The sequence below is a fragment of the Pristiophorus japonicus genome, chromosome 7 (genome assembly GCF_044704955.1).
Source record: "Pristiophorus japonicus isolate sPriJap1 chromosome 7, sPriJap1.hap1, whole genome shotgun sequence".
NCBI lineage: Eukaryota > Metazoa > Chordata > Chondrichthyes > Pristiophoridae > Pristiophorus > Pristiophorus japonicus.
The window spans coordinates 158,457,923-158,476,856 of record NC_091983.1 but is presented as its reverse complement, the minus strand read 5'-3'; the positions used below and the strand labels follow the sequence as shown (position 1 = coordinate 158,476,856).

The following is an 18,934-nucleotide window of genomic DNA, read 5'->3' as shown; positions in this document are numbered from 1 at the left end:
CGGCGATGGGAAGTACTGCTGGGGAGAGCTGCGCCGGACGTGTAACAACACGGATTACTGTCCAAGTTTCGGCACTCTCCCGACACATACGCCACGCCCAGAACAGCCATTCGGTTTCACATGTAAACCAAAACTACAACCTTACATCACCAAAAATGAACTGCAACCTGTTTTGGTCTGTAGTATGACATTTTCAGCCCTGCCAGCAGCGGCAAGTTAGAAAACCTGCAAAAAAGGTAAGTTAAAGTTTTTATTAATTTTTTTTGCAGCGATTTGTTGACTAAGGGTCTTGGTAATGTTGTTTGAATGTTTTTTGAATTTTTTTTCCCCTCCCAAGGTCCCTCTTGCAGCATAAATGACCCCGCACTAAAGTTGTCGAAACTTGTGATTTGCGCTGCAAATAAACGTCTCTCTTTGCGATGCTAGCGCAGACTCCAAAGGCCAAAAGTTCGGCCTAATATTGGTAACGCAGCGAAAACGGTAATTTTCGCTCAAAAATCCCGAAACTCGAAAATCCAGCCCGAGGACTCTTGCATTTTCGTTTTCATTTTCAAGTCAAAACTATTCCTAAAGGGCCCCGATCGACAGTTCAAAACGGCCCATAATTTGATACTGTCAAGTAAATTTTGTGTGATGCAGTTTCCAACTTAGAGTCATACGCAATGGGAACCATGATTAGAAAATTAGGTGTACTCTTGGTCCTATTGATTGAGACTCTCTGACGAGAGCCTTGCTTTTTAAAATTTACTCCTATCTGATAAGCCATGAAGATATCCGGTTTGGTAAAATAAAATTCAGATGCACTTTTGATGTTGGGGCAGATGGAACTGTTTTGTTTATATAATTGTTGACTTGAGTGTTTGATGCTGATGTATGTTATTAAGAACGGAAAAGTGTTCCATTTCCCAGGACTAACATACCTCATCTTCAGCAGTGCAGAATTTCACTCGATAGTGACTGCATTATTTATTTTTGGTAAACACTGCGAGCAGACTTTCGTGATTTCTTTTTTACTGGTGCTGGCTGCAAGAAAATAATTTTCAATGTCTTGAAATGATTTTTGGAAGAATGTCAATTTTAATGCTATGTTTTTAATCTCAATTTTAACATTGTGTACTTGTATAAAAAAAAAGTATGATTAAAAAGAGTTGTTGAAAACAGGTTATTTTGCAAGTGAAATGTGTGCAGAAATAGTATATTGTTCTTTTGACCATTTGAGATCGAGGTGGGAAAAGTGAGCAGGCTCTGAACCAGAGGTCTAAATTTGGCCAGTTGCCAGGCGGTAAACAGAAGAAAAAAATGATAATGAAGTCCTACTGTTAAATTCGGCTCGACTTGCACTTCCCCAGCCTCGGTGTAGTCCCCTGCCGTTTTTGCCCTCCTCGTAATTATTGGTGCTGTTAACTCTGTTTCTCTCTCCACAGATACTGCCTGACATGTTATTTTCCAGTATTTTCTGTTTGTATTTAAGAAACTAACTAGGCATCATCATAGGCAGTCCCTCGGAATCGAGGAAGACTTGCTTCCACTCTTAACATGAGTTCTTAGGTGGCTGCACAGTCCAATACGAGATCCACAGTCTCTGTCACAGGTGGGGCAGATAGTCGTTGAGGGAAGGGTGGGTGGGTGGGTGGTACTGATTTGCCGCACACTCTTTCCGCTGCCTGCACTTGATTTCTGCACGCTCTCAGCGACGAGACTCGAGGTGCTCAGCACCCTCCCGGATGCACTTCCTCCACTTAGGGTGGTCTTTGGACAGGGACTCCCAGGTGTCAGTGGGGATGTTGCAATTTATCAGGAGGCTTTGAGGGTGTCCTTGTAACGTTTCCGCAGCACACCTTTGGCTCGTTGCCGTGAAGGAGTTCTGAGTAGAGTGCTTGCTTTGGGAGTCTCGTGTCTGGCATGCGAATTATGTGGACTGCCCAGCGGAGCTGATCAAGTGTGGCCAGTGCTTCGATGCTGGGGATGTTGGCCTCGTCGAGGACGCTAATGTTGGTGCGTCTGTCCTCCCAAGGGATTTGTAGGATCTTGTGGAGACATCATTGGTGGTATTTCTCCAGCGACTTGAGGTGTCCACTGTACATGGTCCATGTTTCTGAGCCATACTGGAGGGCGGGTATTACTACAACCCTGCAGACCCTGAGCTTGGTGGCAGTTTTAAGGGCCTGGTCTTCAAACACTCTTTTCCTAAGGCGGCCGAAGGCTGCACTGGAGCATTGGAGGCGGTGTTGAATCTCGTCATCACTGCCTGCTCTTGTTGATAGGATGCTCCTGAGATATGGGAAGTGGTCCACCTTGTCCAGGGCGCGCCGTCGATTTTGATGACTGGGGGATAGTGCTGTGTGGTAAGGACAGGCTGGTGGAGGACCTTTGTCTTGCTAATGTTTAGTGTAAGGCCCATGCTTTCGTACGCTTCAGTAAATATGCCAACTATGTCCTGGAGTTCAGCCTCTGTATGTGCGCAGACACAGGCGTCGTCCGCGTAATGTAGCTCGATGTCAGAGGTTGGGGTGGTCTTGGACTTGCCCTGGAGACGGCGAAGGTTGAACAGCTTCCCACTGGTTTTGTAGTTTAGTTCCACTCCAGTGGGGAGCTTGTCGGCTATGAGGTGGAGCATGGCAGCGAGGAAGATTGAGAAGAGGGTTGGGGCGATGGTGCAGCCCTGTTTGACCCCGGTCCGGATGTGGATTGGGTCTGTAATGGATTCATTGGTAAGGATCACGAGATGCAATGATCGTGACCATCTTTAAAAAAGGGGATAAGTCCGACTGCGGTAACAACAGAGGAATCTCCCTGTTATCAGCCACTGGGAATGTCGTCACGAGAGTCCTCCTCAACCGTCTTCTCCCTGTGGCTGAGGAGCTCTTCGCGGAGTCACAGTGCAGATTTCGTCCCCTATGGGGCACAACGGACATGACTTTTGCAGCACGACAGCTACAGGAAAAGTGCAGGGAATAGCACCAGCCCTTCTTCGACCTTTCAAAGGCCTTTGACACCGTCAACCGCGAGGGTCGATGGTGCGTCCTCCTCCATTTCGGATTCCCCCAAAAGTTCGTCACTATCCTCTGCCTGCTCCACGACAACATGCAGGCTGTGATCCTTACCAATGGATCCATTACAGACTAACTCGGCACAGTTATGCTAAATGACGACACTCAATTGGTTACATAGTTCACAAACAGCACTTTTATTAGCCTCAATGACAGCTCCAAAATATTTTTGAAGTCTTGACAAATATGAAATAATTGATGCTAAGTTTTACATAAGAACATAAGAACATAAGAATTAGGAACAGGAGTAGGCCATCTAGCCCCTCGAGCCTGCTCCGGCATTTAACAAGATCATGGCTGATCTGGCCGTGGACTCAGCTCCACTTACTCGCCCGCTCCCCGTAACCCTTAATTCCCTTATTGGTTAAAAATCTATCTCTCTGTGACTTGAATACATTCAATGAGCTAGTCTCAACTGCTTCCTTGGGCAGAGAATTCCACAGATTCACAATCCTCTGGGAGAAGAAATTCCTTCTCAACTCGGTTTTAAATTGGCTCCCCCGTATTTTGAGGCTGTGCCCCCTAGTTCTAGTCTCCCCGACCAGTGGAAACAACCTCTCTGCCTCTATCTTGTCTATCCCTTTCATTATTTTAAATGTTTCTATAAGATCACCCCTCATCCTTCTGAACTCCAACGAGTAAAGACCCAGTCTACTCAATCTATCATCATAAGGTAACCCCCTCATCTCTGGAATCAGCCTAGTGAATCGTCTCTACCCCCTCCAAAGCTAGTACATCCTTCCTTAAGTAAGGTGACCAAAACTGCACGCAGTACTCCAGGTGCGGCCTCACCAATACCCTATACAGTTGCAGCAGGACCTCCCTGCTTTTGTACTCCATCCCTCTCGCAATGAAGGCCAACATTACATTCGCCTTCCTGATTACCTGCTGCACCTGCAAACTAACTTTTTGGGATTCATACACAAGGACCCCCAGGTCCCTCTGCACCGCAGCATGTTGTAATTTTGTAGTCTGTGCTATGAACAGTATATTGTGATTGTATGCAGTGTTTCTGTTTTGTTAATACCTGTAAAATTCTAAAAGGACAAAGGGTGTTAAAAAAACAAGCCTGATGGCTTTGTGTCTTAATGCAAGGAGTATCCGTAATAAGATGGATGAATTAACTGTGCAAATAGATGTTAATGGATATGATGTGATTGGGATTACGGAGACGTGGCTCCAGGATGATCAGGGCTGGGAACTCAACATCCATGGTTATTCAACATTCAGGGAGGATAGAATAAAAGGAAAAGGAGGTGGGGTAGCATTGCTGGTTAAAGAGGAGATTAATGCAACAGTTAGGAAGGACATTAGCTTGGATGATGTGGAATCTATGGGCCCAAGTTTCCACACGCGCCTAGAACGGCGCAGTCCCGACCTGGACGCCCGTTTTTCACACAACAAAGTGCGCCGAAAAAAATCCTCGTTATTCTCCACCTACTTGCAGGTCCTCTGGCCCTCGGCACAGCCAGCCCGAGCTGTAGGGGGGCGGAGCCAGGTCCCTGCGCTGAAAACAGTGCCGGGATCTCTGCACATGCGCGCTACAGTGGGCACGCAAGTGCAGTACTGTGTGGGAGGGGCCCGAAGCATGCAGCCCCTAGCCCTGGCTGAATGGCCTCACTGGGGCTCCGTGAATAAGGCTCCTCCCACGGCCAGCTCCTGCTTCCCCCCCCCCCCCCGACCAGACCCGACACCCGCTCCTCCCCCCCCCCCCCCCCCCGCCTGCAGACGAGACCAGACCCGACACCCGCTCCCCGCCCCCCCCCCCGCCTCTAGACCAGACCCGACACCCGCGCCCCCCCCCCCCCCGACCCGACCCGCGCTCCTGTTCCCGCTCCCCGACTCGACCCGACCCGCGCTCCTGTTCCCGCTCCCCGCCCCCCCGACTGGACCCGACCCGACCCGACCCACGCCTCCCCGACTGGACCCGACACGACCCGCGCTCCCGCCTCCCCGACTGGACCCGACACGACCCGCGCTCCCGCCTCCCCGACTGGACCCGACTCGACTCCCGCTCCCGGACTGGATCCGACCTGACCTCCCCCCCCTCCCCCTCTCTCTCTCTCTCCCCCCTCCCCTCTCTCTCCCCCCCTCTCTCTCCCTCCCTCTCTCCCCCCCTCTCTCTCCCTCCCCCCCCCCCCCCCCGACCCGACCCGACCCGACCCAACCCAACGCCACCTACCTGTAAATCTGGTGCTGGGGACGGGCCCTGCCCGAAGTCTCGTGCCGGCCCGTTCAGCCTTCGGTCCCGAAAGGCCTGCCTGAAGCACTTTCACACAGGTAGGAAGATGGTTTATTTAATCTTTTCTTTGCTTATAAATGTTTATTCAGGTTGGATTTATTTGTATAATATTTGTATAAGTATAAATAAGGATTTATTATAGAATTTAATGACTTCCCTTCCCCCCCCCCCCCAACCTCGTTCTGGACGCCTAATTTGTAACCTGCGCCTGATTTTTTAATGTGCAGAACAGGTTTTTTCAGTTCTACAAAAATCTTCACTTGCTCCATTCTACTTTAGTTTGGAGTACGTTTTCACTGTGGAAACTTTCAAATCAGGAGTCAGTGGCCGGACACGCCCCCTTTTGAAGAAAAAATTCTGTTCCAAAGTAGAACTGTTCCACCTGACTAGAACTGCAGAAAAAAAAATGTGGAGAATTGCGATTTCTAAGTTGCTCCTAAAAATCAGGCGCAAATCATGTGGAAACTTGGGCCCTATATGGATAGAGCTGCAGAACACCAAAGGGCAAAAAACGTTAGTGGGAGTTGTGTACAGACCTCCAAACAGTAGTAGTGATGTTGGGGAGGGCATCAAACAGGAAATTAGGGGTGCAAGCAATAAAGGTGCAGCAGTTATCATGGGTGACTTTAATATGCATATAGATTGGGCTAACCAAACTGGAAGCAATACAGTGGAGGAGGATTTCCTGGGGTGCATAAGGGATGGTTTTCTAGACCAATATGTCGAGGAACCAACTAGGGGGGAGGCCATCTTAGACTGGGTGCTGTGTAATGAGAGAGGATTAATTAGCAATCTCGTTGTGCGAGGCCCCTTGGGGCAGAGTGACCATAATATGGTGGAATTCTACATTAGGATGGAGAATGAAACAGTTAATTCAGAGACCATGGTCCAGAACTTAAAGAAGGGTAACTTTGAAGGTATGAGGTGTGAATTGGCTAGGATAGATTGGCGAATGATACTGAAGGGGTTGACTGTGGATGGGCAATGGCAGACATTTAGAGACCGCATGGATGAACTACAACAATTGTACATCCCTGTCTGGCATAAAAATAAAAAAGGGAAGATGGCTCAACCGTGACTATCAAGGGAAATCAGGGATAGTATTAAAGCCAAGGAAGTGGCATACAAACTGGCCAGAAATAGCAGTGAACCCCTGGGGACCGGGAGAAATTTAGAACTGAGCAGAGGAGGACAAAGGATTTGATTAGGGCAGTGAAAATAGAGTACGAGAGGAAGCTTGCAGGGAACATTAAGACGGACTGCAAAAGTTTCTATCGATATGTGAAGAGGAAAAGGTTAGTAAAGACAAACGTAGGTCCCCTGCAGTCAGAATCAGGGGAAGTCATAATGGGAAACAAAGAAATGGCAGACCAATTGAACAAGTACTTTGGTTCGGTATTCACGAAGGAGGACACAAACAACCTTCCGGATATAAAAGGAGTCAGAGGGTCCAGTAAGGAGGAGGAACTGAGGGAAATCCTTATTAGTCGGGAAATTGTGTTGGGGAAATTGATGGGATTGAAGGCCGATAAATCCCCAGGGCCTGATGGACTGCATCCCAGAGTACTTAAGGAGGTGGCCTTGGAAATAGCGGATGCATTGACAGTCATTTTCCAACATTCCATAGACTCTGGATCAGTTCCTCTGGAGTGGAGGGTAGCCAATGTAACCCCACTTTTTAAAAAAGGAGGGAGAAAGAAAACAGGGAATTTTCGACCCGTCAGCCTGACATCAGTAGTGGGTAAAATGATGGAATCAATTATTAAGGATGTCATAGCAGCGCATTTGAAAAGAGGTGACATGATAGGTCCAAGTTAGCATGGATTTGTGAAAGAGAAATCATGCTTGACAAATCTTCTGGAATTTTTTGAGGATGTTTCCAGTAGAGTGGACAAGGGAGAACCAGTTAATGTGGTATATTTGGACTTTCAGAAGGCTTTCGACAAGGTCCCACACAAGAGATTAATGTGCAAAGTTAAAGCACATGGGATTGGGGGTAGTGTGCTGACATGGATTGAGAACTGGTTGTCAGACAGGAAGCAAAGAGTAGGAGTAAATGGGTACTTTTCAGAGTGGCAGGCAGTGACTAGTGGGGTACCGCAAGGTTCTGTGCTGGGGTCCCAGCTGTTTACATTGTACATTAATGATTTGGACGAGGGGATTAAATGTAGTATCTCCAAATTTGCGGATGACACTAAGTTGGGTGGCAGTGTGAGCTGCGAGGAGGATGCTATTAGGCTGCAGAGTGACTTGGATAGGTTAGGTGAGTGGGCAAATGCACGGCAGATGAAGTATAATGTGGATAAATGTGAGGTTATCCACTTTGGTGGTAAAAACAGAGAGACAGACTATTATCTGAATGGTGACAGATTAGGAAAAGGGGAGGTGCAACGAGACCTGGGTGTCATGGTACATCAGTCATTGAAGGTTGGCATGCAGGTACTGCAGGCGGTTAAGAAAGCAAATGGCATGTTGGCCTTCATAGCGAGGGGATTTGAGTACAGGGGCAGGGAAGTATTGCTACAGTTGTACAGGGCCTTGGTGAGGCCACACCTGGAGTATTGTGTACAGTTTTTGTCTCCTAACTTGAGGAAGGACATTCTTGCTATTGAGGGAGTGCAGCGAAGGTTCACCAGACTGATTCCCGGGATGGCGGGACTGACATATCAAGAAAGACTGGATCAACTGGGCTAGTATTCACTGGAGTTCAAAAGAATGAGAGGGGACCTCATAGAAACGTTTAAAATTCTGATGGGTTTAGACAGGTTAGAGGCAGGAAGAATGTTCCCAATGTTGGGGAAGTCCAGAACCAGGGGTCACAGTCTAAGGATAAGGGGTAAGCCATTTAGGACTGAGATGAGGAGAAACTTCTTCACCCAAAGAGTGATGAACCTGTGGAATTCTCTGCCACAGAAAGTTGTTGAGGCCAATTCACTAAATATATTCAAAAAGGAGTTAGATATAGTCCTTACTACTTGGGGGATCAAGGGGTATGGCGAGAAAGCAGGAATGGGGTACTGAAGTTGCATGTTCAGCCATGAACTCATTGAATGGTGGTGCATGCTCGAAGGGCCGAATGGCCTACTCCTGCAGCTATTTTCTATGTTTCTGTATCTGAAGTTATTATCAGGACTTTTCACTAAGTGTTCTGACATTATGGATGTGATGTGCTCATATCTCCAGATCTGATTTTGGTAAGAACAGAATGAGAAATAATCTGCCTTTTCTCCAATTTTCACCATCAACAGCCACCCCCGAATTTATCGGGCAATATTGGCAAAAACTGATCTTAAAGGTCCCTTTGAACATACACAAACACCCCCACAATCAGACATCCTATGGTGGAAATAATTATTTAAAGCTAGTATTAAAATGAAACAACATTTTTGCAACATCAGTTTATTTGAGTTCAGTATTAAGTTTAAATAACGTGGCATATTTCTGGAATTTTGTAACAATATATAACAACATTGTTTAAAACTGGAGTATTTTTGGTCTGATGTGATGCATTCCTCGACGTGCAGTCAGGGTGTTCAGTGACTCCAACTATGTTTGAGGATGTACACTCAGTGTGTTCATGTACACCTAGCTATACAATGACTTTGTAAAATGTCTCAGTGAATGACTCCATAAAATATGTGAATTTGTGCCTGGACGTATAATACCTTCACAGAACATGAAGGAACTTTAAAAACTCAACAATTAAGAAAACAACTATCTTTTAATGTTCATTTTTATAAACATGCTTTGCAAATGTTTCAAAGTTAATGTATGTGTTTGTTGCATGTTGCTTATGCACTGCTTTACATTATTGATATCTTCTGATAGTTTGATGAATGATGCACAGTTATAGGCAACCTTGGATGACATTGCATTTTTTTACTGTTGTTTCTCTGAGAATATTTTATCCCCAATATACATAATTAGTAAGAATTGTTTACTTTTCCAACTGGGAAACTTGCAGTTTTCTACTGTTTGGTCGTTATATTCTGGTAATTTAGAGGATTAAGTCCGAGACTCAGCTCTGATTATAGTTCTTTGTTGGAGATTTTCCTACGTTATACAAACTAGACTCTTTTTCTGAACAAATTTGATGCAATATAAACTACATAAAGGATGTATTTTTCTCTGGTAGTTAGAAGGACCAGAGCTCTCCAAGGAAGAAAAGCAGCGATTGAGGAAGCAGAAGAAACAGCTCAAGAAAAACAGGAAGGAAGATGTTGGGAATTCTTTTTCGGCAGATGGCCCAAAGAAACAGCAACAACAGCAGAAAGGTAAACTGCGTTCTCTCTTCCCCTCTCACTGCTAATTTATTTTTGCACGCAATCTTAGGTTAACAAGTTTTCCTTCCTTCCATTCATCAATGGCATTAAACTCGCACAGGTCAACTGTGGTGCTTAAAATACTAGTGTGAGAAGCTTTGAGGTGGGAGGGCATGTTTGTAAAATCTACCATTGCAAGTCTATCGAAGATTTCTTAACTTTGCAATTTTGTTACACTAACAGGAAATGCTGAGTGTTTTTTTTAAAGTACACGTGTTCACAACCGTCAACATCTTGTATTTGCATATCCGCAAAAGTGAAGTACCTCCGTGTAAAAGAATTTTTAAAAAGACTAAAGCCTTTGTAGTCTATTGTTCTTGAGCCGTAATTAGTGACTAACTGTGTCACAGAGCAGGAGGATTGAAGTTCATACCCATAACTCAGCACCTGGTGAGTCAATACTCTACACTGCCATGAGAAGGAGCCATTAAATTGAGATTGTGTTTTCCTATCCCTTTCCCTTCCTTTCCAGGAGGAGGAGGAAAGAGAAAAAACAAGGGTGAGTCATGTTGGGGCACACACATGCACTCTTACTACTTGGCAGCCAACGTTGTTAGAGACTGGGGAGTAAGTTGATTGTTAGTCATGTTGACACTGGAATAGCATGTGTAGCAACCTAAAAGAGCAGATAAAAAGTTTGAGGTAGGGCGGACAGAAGAGAGAGTCTGTAGTGAAATGAGCTCTCTGGAAGGCTACTACCCTGGTAATGAATATCAGGATCAGTTTAATTTTGGTTTTACAATTGTAGAAGAAGTAAGTGGATTCAATTTTTTCCCTTTTTTAAGACCACTTTGTACACTGGTGCTTATTTAGTTTGGATCATGGGAGACCTGCCAGTGGTGTTTTACGATCCAGTCTGGAAAAAATGCCTCTAACTACTGTGGGAGGGATGGTTACTTACCACTGACGTGCTGTTTTTAGTTTTTCACTGACTGAAGTTTGAAAAGCTGAAGTGAACTTTAGCAAATTCTGATTAACTTTGGCCTCTGTTCTCCTTTGTTTTAGCATCAACAGCAAATGCAGCATCAGGTGACACACCTGCCAGCAGTGAAAAAGGTTCAGCTGGAAAAAGCAAAGCTGAACTTCGAGCTGAGCGGAAAGCAAAGCAAGAAGACCGTGCAAAACAATCCAAGAAGTCTGACCAGAGCCAACCTGCTGCTTCAGTGAAGACAAAGCCTGTACCCAGTGAGCCTCAGCAAGGTAAGAAATCACAATAAGTGGGGTGGGGCTGAAAAAAAGGAAGAAACCGGAGGTAATTGCAAACTTATACAAAAGCAAAATACTGCGGATGCTGGAATCTGAAATAAAAGCAGAAAATGCTGGTAATCTCAGCTGGTCAGGCAGCATCTGTGGAGAGAAGCAGAGTTAACGTTTAGGGTCGATGACCCTTCGCCAGAACTGGCGAATGTTCGAAATGAATACATTCTTAAGGGACACTGAAAGGGGGAGGGGAGGAAAGAACAAAAGGGTAGGTCGGTGATAGGGTGGAAGACAGGAGAGATTTGAGAGATAAAAGGGAATGATGGGCTGAATTGAACCCCTTTCCCTCCCTCTCAGAACCATGACAGGGTTCCCCTTGTCCTCACCTTTCACCCCACCAGCCTCTACGTTCAACGGATCATCCTCCGCCATTTCGGCCACCTCCAACGTGATCCCACCACCAATCACATCTCCCCCCCCCGCCCCCCCCCCCGCCCAGCATTCCGAAGGGACCGCTCCCTCCACAACACACTGTTCCATTCCACGGTTCTTTTTGTTCTTCCCTTTTGTTCTTTCCTCCCCTCCCCCTTTCAGTGCTCCTTAAAAATGTGTTCATTTCGAACATTCGCCACTTCTGACGATGGTTCATCAACTCGAAACGTTAACTCTGCTTCTCTCCACAAAGGCTGCCTGACCCGCTGAGATTTCCAGCATTTTCGGTCATTGAAAACTGTTCGCCAACATTGGAATAATTTCTAACTTATACTGTTGAAATAGTTGGATACAGTGCTCACCGTCCCTCCATGTTTTACATACCTAAATGGTTTAGTGGGTAAGTGAGCAGTTCTGTTTCATTTTGCACTTTTGATTTCATCCGTTCAAAACCATTCTATTTAAATGTCTTTAATATAATACAACATTCGATATCTAGTACCATTAACTTTAATGGCCATTAAATCAAGTATAGTGCAATAAGCAGCCTATTATATTTGCTATATTTTTATAAAAACATTGCAGTGGAAAGCTATTGTGCGTCCGATGGCACCTGATGAGAGTTCTTATCAATTTGAACTGGCCAGCCTAATTACTGCTATAAATCCACAGTAAAAGAAGCGTAGCTCAAGTGGTTTGTGGGCTTTACCCCAAATCTGAGATTATATTACCACTCTATCTGCCATCACCACACCTTTATATTGTGTTCTGTCGTCTTGCTGAGGAAAACTGTGCTGATTGTCATTGCTAAATATAACTTGACTCATAGAAGAATACAACAGGGACTGTTTTGAAGTTTGAAAGCAGGCTTTTAAAGGAATTGAGAACTTAATGTATATTATACTGTTATTATTTCGTTCTGTTGTCACTCTCCAGAGTAATGAGAAACTCGTCTGCATTCTATCTCCACAGTCGTAAAAAGACTCCCAGATCATGTTCAGGCAGATGATCCTGCGGCTCTTAAAAAACTGGCCAAAAAACTGGAGCGGCAACAGGTATTGTTTGAGACTGAAGACTCCCGGTTGTAATAATAAATTAAATGTTTTGATTATTTTTGCATTTTCTATTTTTAAATAGTCTTTATCTCAGTCAGGTTTTCCCACATACAGCTCCCCAGGTCTCTTGTCAAAAGAGGGGTGTAAGGATGACCAGGGTTGACCTATTTATGATTTTTAATCTATACATTTTCAACACTCTAATTCCATGTGGGAGAATGACAGGCATGACTTCCTGTTCATTGTACATGTGTTAGTATTTCAGCATGCTGCATTGCTGAGCTGCCTCTGCAGTGACCTTCACTGAAAATCACTTTTGGTTGTGTGTTTGTTTTGTGATGCCTCAATTCTAGTACCATTTTGTTAACGCCCCAAAATAGTAAAACTGCTGCCACAAATATTTATTTGGCTTCTTTACTCACAATATTTGAGACAGCCTGTAGGCTTTTAAAACAGGCACAATATATTGACCTTCAGGTCTGGTTTTTGAGTGCCTCTGATGTTCTGTGGAGCATTATTACTTGAGATTTGATACCACAAAGTAAGAGAAATCTGGAAAAATATATCTGAACTTGTGTTTGTGGATTTTTGAAAAAATCATCAGATTTTTAAGTTTTTCTTCCTTGCTCCTGTATGGTTTCCTGGATCACCACATGATAACATATGCTTGATCGCTCCCAGATCCTGTCAATTCTGTTATTTAAAGATCTCAAATGAGCAATGCACATCTATTTTCTTTCTATTCCTCTCCCACTAGGGAATTATTGAGAAAGTTCAAGAACTTGCCTTGCGGAGAATCAGAAGCACAAAGCTAAATTTTACTGCTTTGTGGCGTAGTTACCCTGTATGTGTTGGCATATGTGTTCTAATCTATTTTAGAACAAAATCATGACCACTGTAGTGAGGAGTCCACCACTTATTTTGTAGGTCTAAGCTTAGTGCTCTATTAATATTTTGGACCTGAATGATGCAAGGATTTGCATTCAACTTGATTTGGGACTAAAACTGATCAATGTGTGATTGGTATTGCTGGTGCAATACTAAGTATAGTTGTGACTATCTCTTACAGGCTCATTCAACAGATTGCTTTAAAAAGGGCCCCAAGTTTAAGGTTTGAAACTGTGTGCTAATCGTTTGTTTTCCTGCTTTGGGGTTAGGCTTTTAATGGGTTATTTTGTGAGTTGACAGCATAAATGCATGGTTCAGGTGAGAATTGTTCAAATAGAGCTACATTATCCAAGAGTAAAATTCAATACATAAAACCAGATCCCTGTAGTTTATGCACATATCCAGATCACCTTTATTTTTTCAGCTAGTACTAAAGTTGAGTTTCTGGCTGGCCAAATTAATGTCACTTATCCCCAGCTTCACTGTATTCAGAATAAAACAGAAAATGCTGGAAATACTCAGCCGGTCAGGCAGCATCTGTGGAGAGAGAAACAGGGTTAACGTTTCAGGTCGATGACCTTTCATCAGAACTGGAAGAAGCTAAAGATTTAACAGTTTGGGGCAGGAAGGGGGCGTGGCAGGGCAGGGCAGGGCGGGAGAAGTGGTGGAGGAGAGGAAAGTACAAAAGGGAAGGTCTTTGATAGGGTGAAAAGATAGGAGTGATTAAGTGACAAAGGGGTTGATGGTGCAAAGCAAAAGGGGTGGTAATTGGACAAGTAAAGAAACAAAAAGTAGAGGCCCACGTATCCCAGGGGCACATGCGGTTTGCAAACGCCCCTGGGATCACATGGGCCAGCCCAACCAATAAAAGAAGGAAATACACATTCATACTCATGTAGGTTCGTACTCTGAGAGGCCCAGGAGCACGAATCTACGAACCTCTCAGACCACCAGGTAAATTCCTAGATTATTTGCAAGTCGGAGGCATTTGCCCGCGGGAAGCCCCCGACCGCAATCTCTACCCCATTATATTAATAACCTTCTTCATAGCTGTGATAGCTCTTGTGCTATTGCAGTAATTCAAATAAGGGTTTGGAAAGCAGTAGGGAGCCTTTTGAGGGCTCAGTAGCAACATGGATAGAGGTCTGGAAGCTCCTGAGTCTCACTCACGTGACATGTGGTGAGGCCTAAAACAAGATTTCCAGCAATTTTATGAAGTGGAAAGACAAACTTTTTACTGGTTCACTGGGCCTTTTGTTTCCCCACTAGTATTACACTGATGAAATTTGACTTTGACATTCCCAGCTGTACCCCAAGTGAAATGCATAAATTGTTCTGACTGAGTGCTGACTATGAATCTGTGATACAGGAAGATGAAAAAAAGCTTCCATGCTGCTTCATTGGCTTGTAAATCAAAATATATCCCAGCAGTTTCCTGTTGCTTCACAGATTGCTCCTTTCTCACACAATCATAGACTCATGAACAATCAATCATGGAATAATTAGTGTACTTGGCAAATTATTTCTCAACCTTCACAGTAATCGTGTGTTGCATACATTAAGTATCTTTGGGGCTAGTTTCTGTTTCATTGTTATTTGGGTCTCCCTCTCTAATCGTATCAGAGTAGAATTGACGTCCTCATGTACAGCATTCATCCCCAAGTGCAGTCAAAGTGTAGCAATTTTAGCTCTGTGTTTGCTTTCCCCTTCCCCTCCCAAGTAATTATATAAAGTTATTGCAGAAGGACAATGATTTTTCCTGTGTGGTTGTCTGTACTGTGTCTGATTTCAATAGATATTCCATTTCAAGTTCTGTGTGGATAAATAAATAGCGTATGTTTGTTATCCTGTTGATCTTGGTACTGTTCATACTATTTCCAGAGACCAGATGCTTTTAGAAGGACCAAGAACAGACTAGTTATCAAAAGCAATTTTTTATAAAAAAGCAAATTTGATGATTTACTTTTAACATGTGCATTTTGAATGAGTGAATGTAATCTAAAAAAACATGGCACTAAGCTCACCAATAAGAGTTCCCACACACTTTATTTGTTGAATGTTTGTGGGATTTTACCACTATACAGCTTTCTTGAAGACATCTAAAAGAATACATTTGATTTAAATTTTGAAGTCAGTGACATTCTTGCTTGGTGCAGTGGTGGTGTATATTCCGCCAGGGTATGAAAACACAGGCAGTTCAATATACCACAATATTCATGTAAGTTATAGATATTTTGAGAAAAAAAATGTTCATACTTCAGGAACACAAAAATTTGTGTTCCAAATAGTTCAGTTGAAGTATTGTACCTGTAAAGAAAGTGCAAAATTCTATCTGTAGGTTGGTATTCTTATTGGAAGTATTGGTGTGTTGGGTTTGGTTTGATACGAAGTTTATTAAAATAATACATTTTACTTCATCAACTGATACTTGAAATATCTCTGTTGTTTATTATAGGTTCCACTTAGGCAAGATTATGGCAGCAAAGTCATTCTCTTTTTACATTTGCACCAATACAGCCGCAAAATGCCACTGACTCAACAGCTGACGTAAGTAGATTTGTTTTAATATATGGTTTTATTGTTGAGTGTAGTACCAGAAATTATTTTGGTTGAGTTGAATCCATGAAAAATCTGCTTGCAAGTATAATGTCTTAGACATACTCCCCCCTTCCCAAAATGTCTCTGTTATGGATCCCCATTTATAATATGATTGGAGTTAATTTGCATTCAAAAGGCTGCTTCAAACATATGACTTCTGAGCATCACAAAAGGGACATGTTTATTTGCAACACCTAAAGCACTGATTGGTCCCCTTGGATGACGTCCTGATTACTGATTGATCCCGTTGGAGGATAGGACACCCCCAGGAATGTGTAATTAGATCCTCCCTGCCTACGTAATCAGTGTAATTCAAGCCATTCTGACTGTCTACTTCAGACAGAACAGAGCTCACTTGGAACAGACAGGGCTCACCCTCGCGGATTAAGACCTTCTCCCACCACCCCCCCCCCCCCCCCTCCCCAAACAAGTTCCTGCTCCCACCACTTAAGTTCCTGACCTCACTGCCCAAGTTTCTGACCTTCCCCACCCAAGTTTCTGACCTCCTCCCACCCAAGTTTCTGACCTCCTCCCACCCAAGTTTCTGACCTCCTCCCACCCAAGTTTCTGACCTCCTCCCACTCAAGTTTCTGACCTTCTCTCCCCCCCGCTCCCCCCCCCCCACCCCCCCTCCCCACCTTTACCCGAGTGCCTGTCCTTCTCCCCCTGCTCAAGTTCCTGACCTTCCTCCCCCACTCCCTCCCCCCGGTTCCTGGCCATCTCCCACCTGCTCAAGTTCCTCCCCCACGGATTCATGACCTTCCACCTTCTCCACCAACAAGTTCCTGAATCCCTCCCCGCCCGCCATCGGTGGGGCATAGTGTGTGGGTCAAAAGGGGCATGGCCGATCGCGCACATATGCCAAAAGGGGTGTGGCCAATTGCACTCATGTGCCAAAAGGGGCATGGCCAATCACGTGCCTGCGCAGAACACAAAAATGTTCGTGCCGATAATCACATTGTTACAAAAGAGCCCCCTTGGCAGGGTATGTTATTATTTTCAATTGAAACGCTGTATAAAGTTTGTATATTTTCATGAAGCATTTTCGATGTAATTTCTGGGATGTAAGCATGAGAATATCCACCAGCCAATACCGAGTCCTACAGCATGTAACACTCTGCCTTTTAATTATTTAATTCCCTTTCTGCAATTTTAACCAATAAGGGAATTAAGGGTTATGGGGAGCGGGCGGGTAAGTGGAGCTGAGTCCACGGCCAGATCAGCCATGATCTTGTTGAATGGCGGAGCAGGCTCGAGGGGCTAGATGGCCTACTCCTATTCCTAATTCTTATGTTCTTATGCAAATTGGTCTCTGTGGCTACCATGTGTGGAAAAGAAATTGGGTTCACCATGCCAGTATAGCTGTGAAACTGATTAAAAGGAGATGCATGAAAGCAGCCAATCATCCCTGTGAGGAAGCAGCCAGACTCCTCTCCGGGTTTCCTTTATAGTGGCATAGCTGACTTTGTAATTTGATATTGAAAATGTGAACCCATGTTTTAATGCTTCCTGGAGGTTGGATTGGTGCTTTGGACATATTGTAGCTTGACTTGGTTGTCAGAAAGTTATTACTTGGGCAGAGTTGTAGACCTCAGGTACATCCTTTCAAAATTTTAATCACATGCTCTATGTAGCTGGATAAAGATTCTGTCTATTGTCATTGAGTTTCAGCAAAGTTTGAAAACTGTTTCGTGGTTTACTTGCTAATTTAAAGATATTTAGATATTATTGAATCAACCACTGTCAACATTTATTTTTGCATCAATCAACAGGGTACTAATTATAATTTTAATATTGCGGTTTTTACCATACTGGTCATCTTTTAGCAATTATCTTTGCTGGCATAGTAAAATGTCAGATTACATGCAGGTCTTCAGCTCATTGCTTAATTATAACACTGTTCTCGTCCGTAGTTGACACTTGCACCCCTATTTCTTTTCTTTTATTGTGTGTAGCATCCCCTCGACTGTGCTTCACCCTGCTATTGTACGTCTAGGATTGCAGTACTCTCAGGGCATTATCACAGGATCCAACGCACGATGTATAGCATTACTACACGCCTTTAAACAGGTATGGAATATAGTGGTGGTTCTACCTGCTCCAGAAGAGAAAGCACCAATAGTAATAATGAATGGGCCACCAAAGACATAGTTTTGCCTTTTTTTTTTGTCTCTATTAGTGGCTTTCTGAGATGAGATAGCTGTGAGCTGTACCAAAATGGTGTAGCCTTCAAGTTTCTGAGCTTGGAAATGAAGTTATTTCTTCTTTTGTGTAGATGTGCAGAACAATTTCAGCCTTAGAGTAGATTCTCAGAGTGACAAATTGTCCCTTGTATTGGATAGATTTACTGCAGAGCTCCATCTATGCCATTCTGACAACATATCTACATCTAAAACATTTCCACTACTCATGCTTTATCCTCATGACTGTCGGATGAGGCTTCTTTTTGTTTGTGTCAGTTGTGCTCTTCAATTCTGTGGATTCCTGTCTGTTCAAAATGCAGTTTCTTCTAACTTGGGAGTGTAGCTAGTTGTCAGGGAGAGTATAATTGTGTTTGTTTTCACCAGCTTTCTCCCTTCCTCTACTGAAGGCATTAATTTTTGCTTGGATACAGTTTCACGGGTACCGGCAATCCTTTCGTACTTTGCCCAAGTGTTAATTTTTTTCAAGTTTAAAAAAAAATTCAAGCTGCAGATACTGGAATTCTGAAACAGAAACAGAAAATGATCGAGAAAGACAACAGGTTAGTAGTCAGCACCTGTAGCGAGAACAGATAAGTTAACATTTCTTCAAAACTTGAAAAATAAGAGGCATATTAGCATATTAATCCAATCAGAAAAAGGGGAGGGAAAATATGCTGTTTCCCGCATCAGAAGGGAATCCTTAGCTGAGGAAAAAGAAGGACTTTTCAGAAGCTCTGGTGTGGCACATTCAATGGAGGTGGAGGAACTCGGATAATGGGGTGTAGTCCTTGGGGCCAAAATGTCCCCCCTCTTTAAGGTCCTCTAAGAGGCGGTAATGGGGCGGTAAGGCCTTTCCGACCGGCGGCAGGCAGATGGTCCAACCCATACGAAATTGCCCCCGAGTTGGGGGCGGCGGAAAAGGGTTTCCGCCACATTCGTGTTCCTGCCCCGTCGGGCATGCGCC

General features: G+C 44.0%; 1 protein-coding gene across 1 annotated transcript in view; it reads left to right on the top strand.

The window, feature by feature from the left end:
- eif2b4 (eukaryotic translation initiation factor 2B, subunit 4 delta) overlaps positions 1 to 18,934 on the top strand; it is an 80,234-nt gene that overhangs the window by 42,606 nt on the left and 18,694 nt on the right. Inside the window, exons 3-7 of the mRNA XM_070885435.1 lie at positions 9,428 to 9,566; positions 10,620 to 10,814; positions 12,219 to 12,301; positions 15,645 to 15,736; positions 17,743 to 17,857. Of these exons, the coding sequence (XP_070741536.1) occupies positions 9,428 to 9,566; positions 10,620 to 10,814; positions 12,219 to 12,301; positions 15,645 to 15,736; positions 17,743 to 17,857 (624 nt within the window). The remainder of the gene's footprint in view (positions 1 to 9,427; positions 9,567 to 10,619; positions 10,815 to 12,218; positions 12,302 to 15,644; positions 15,737 to 17,742; positions 17,858 to 18,934) is intronic.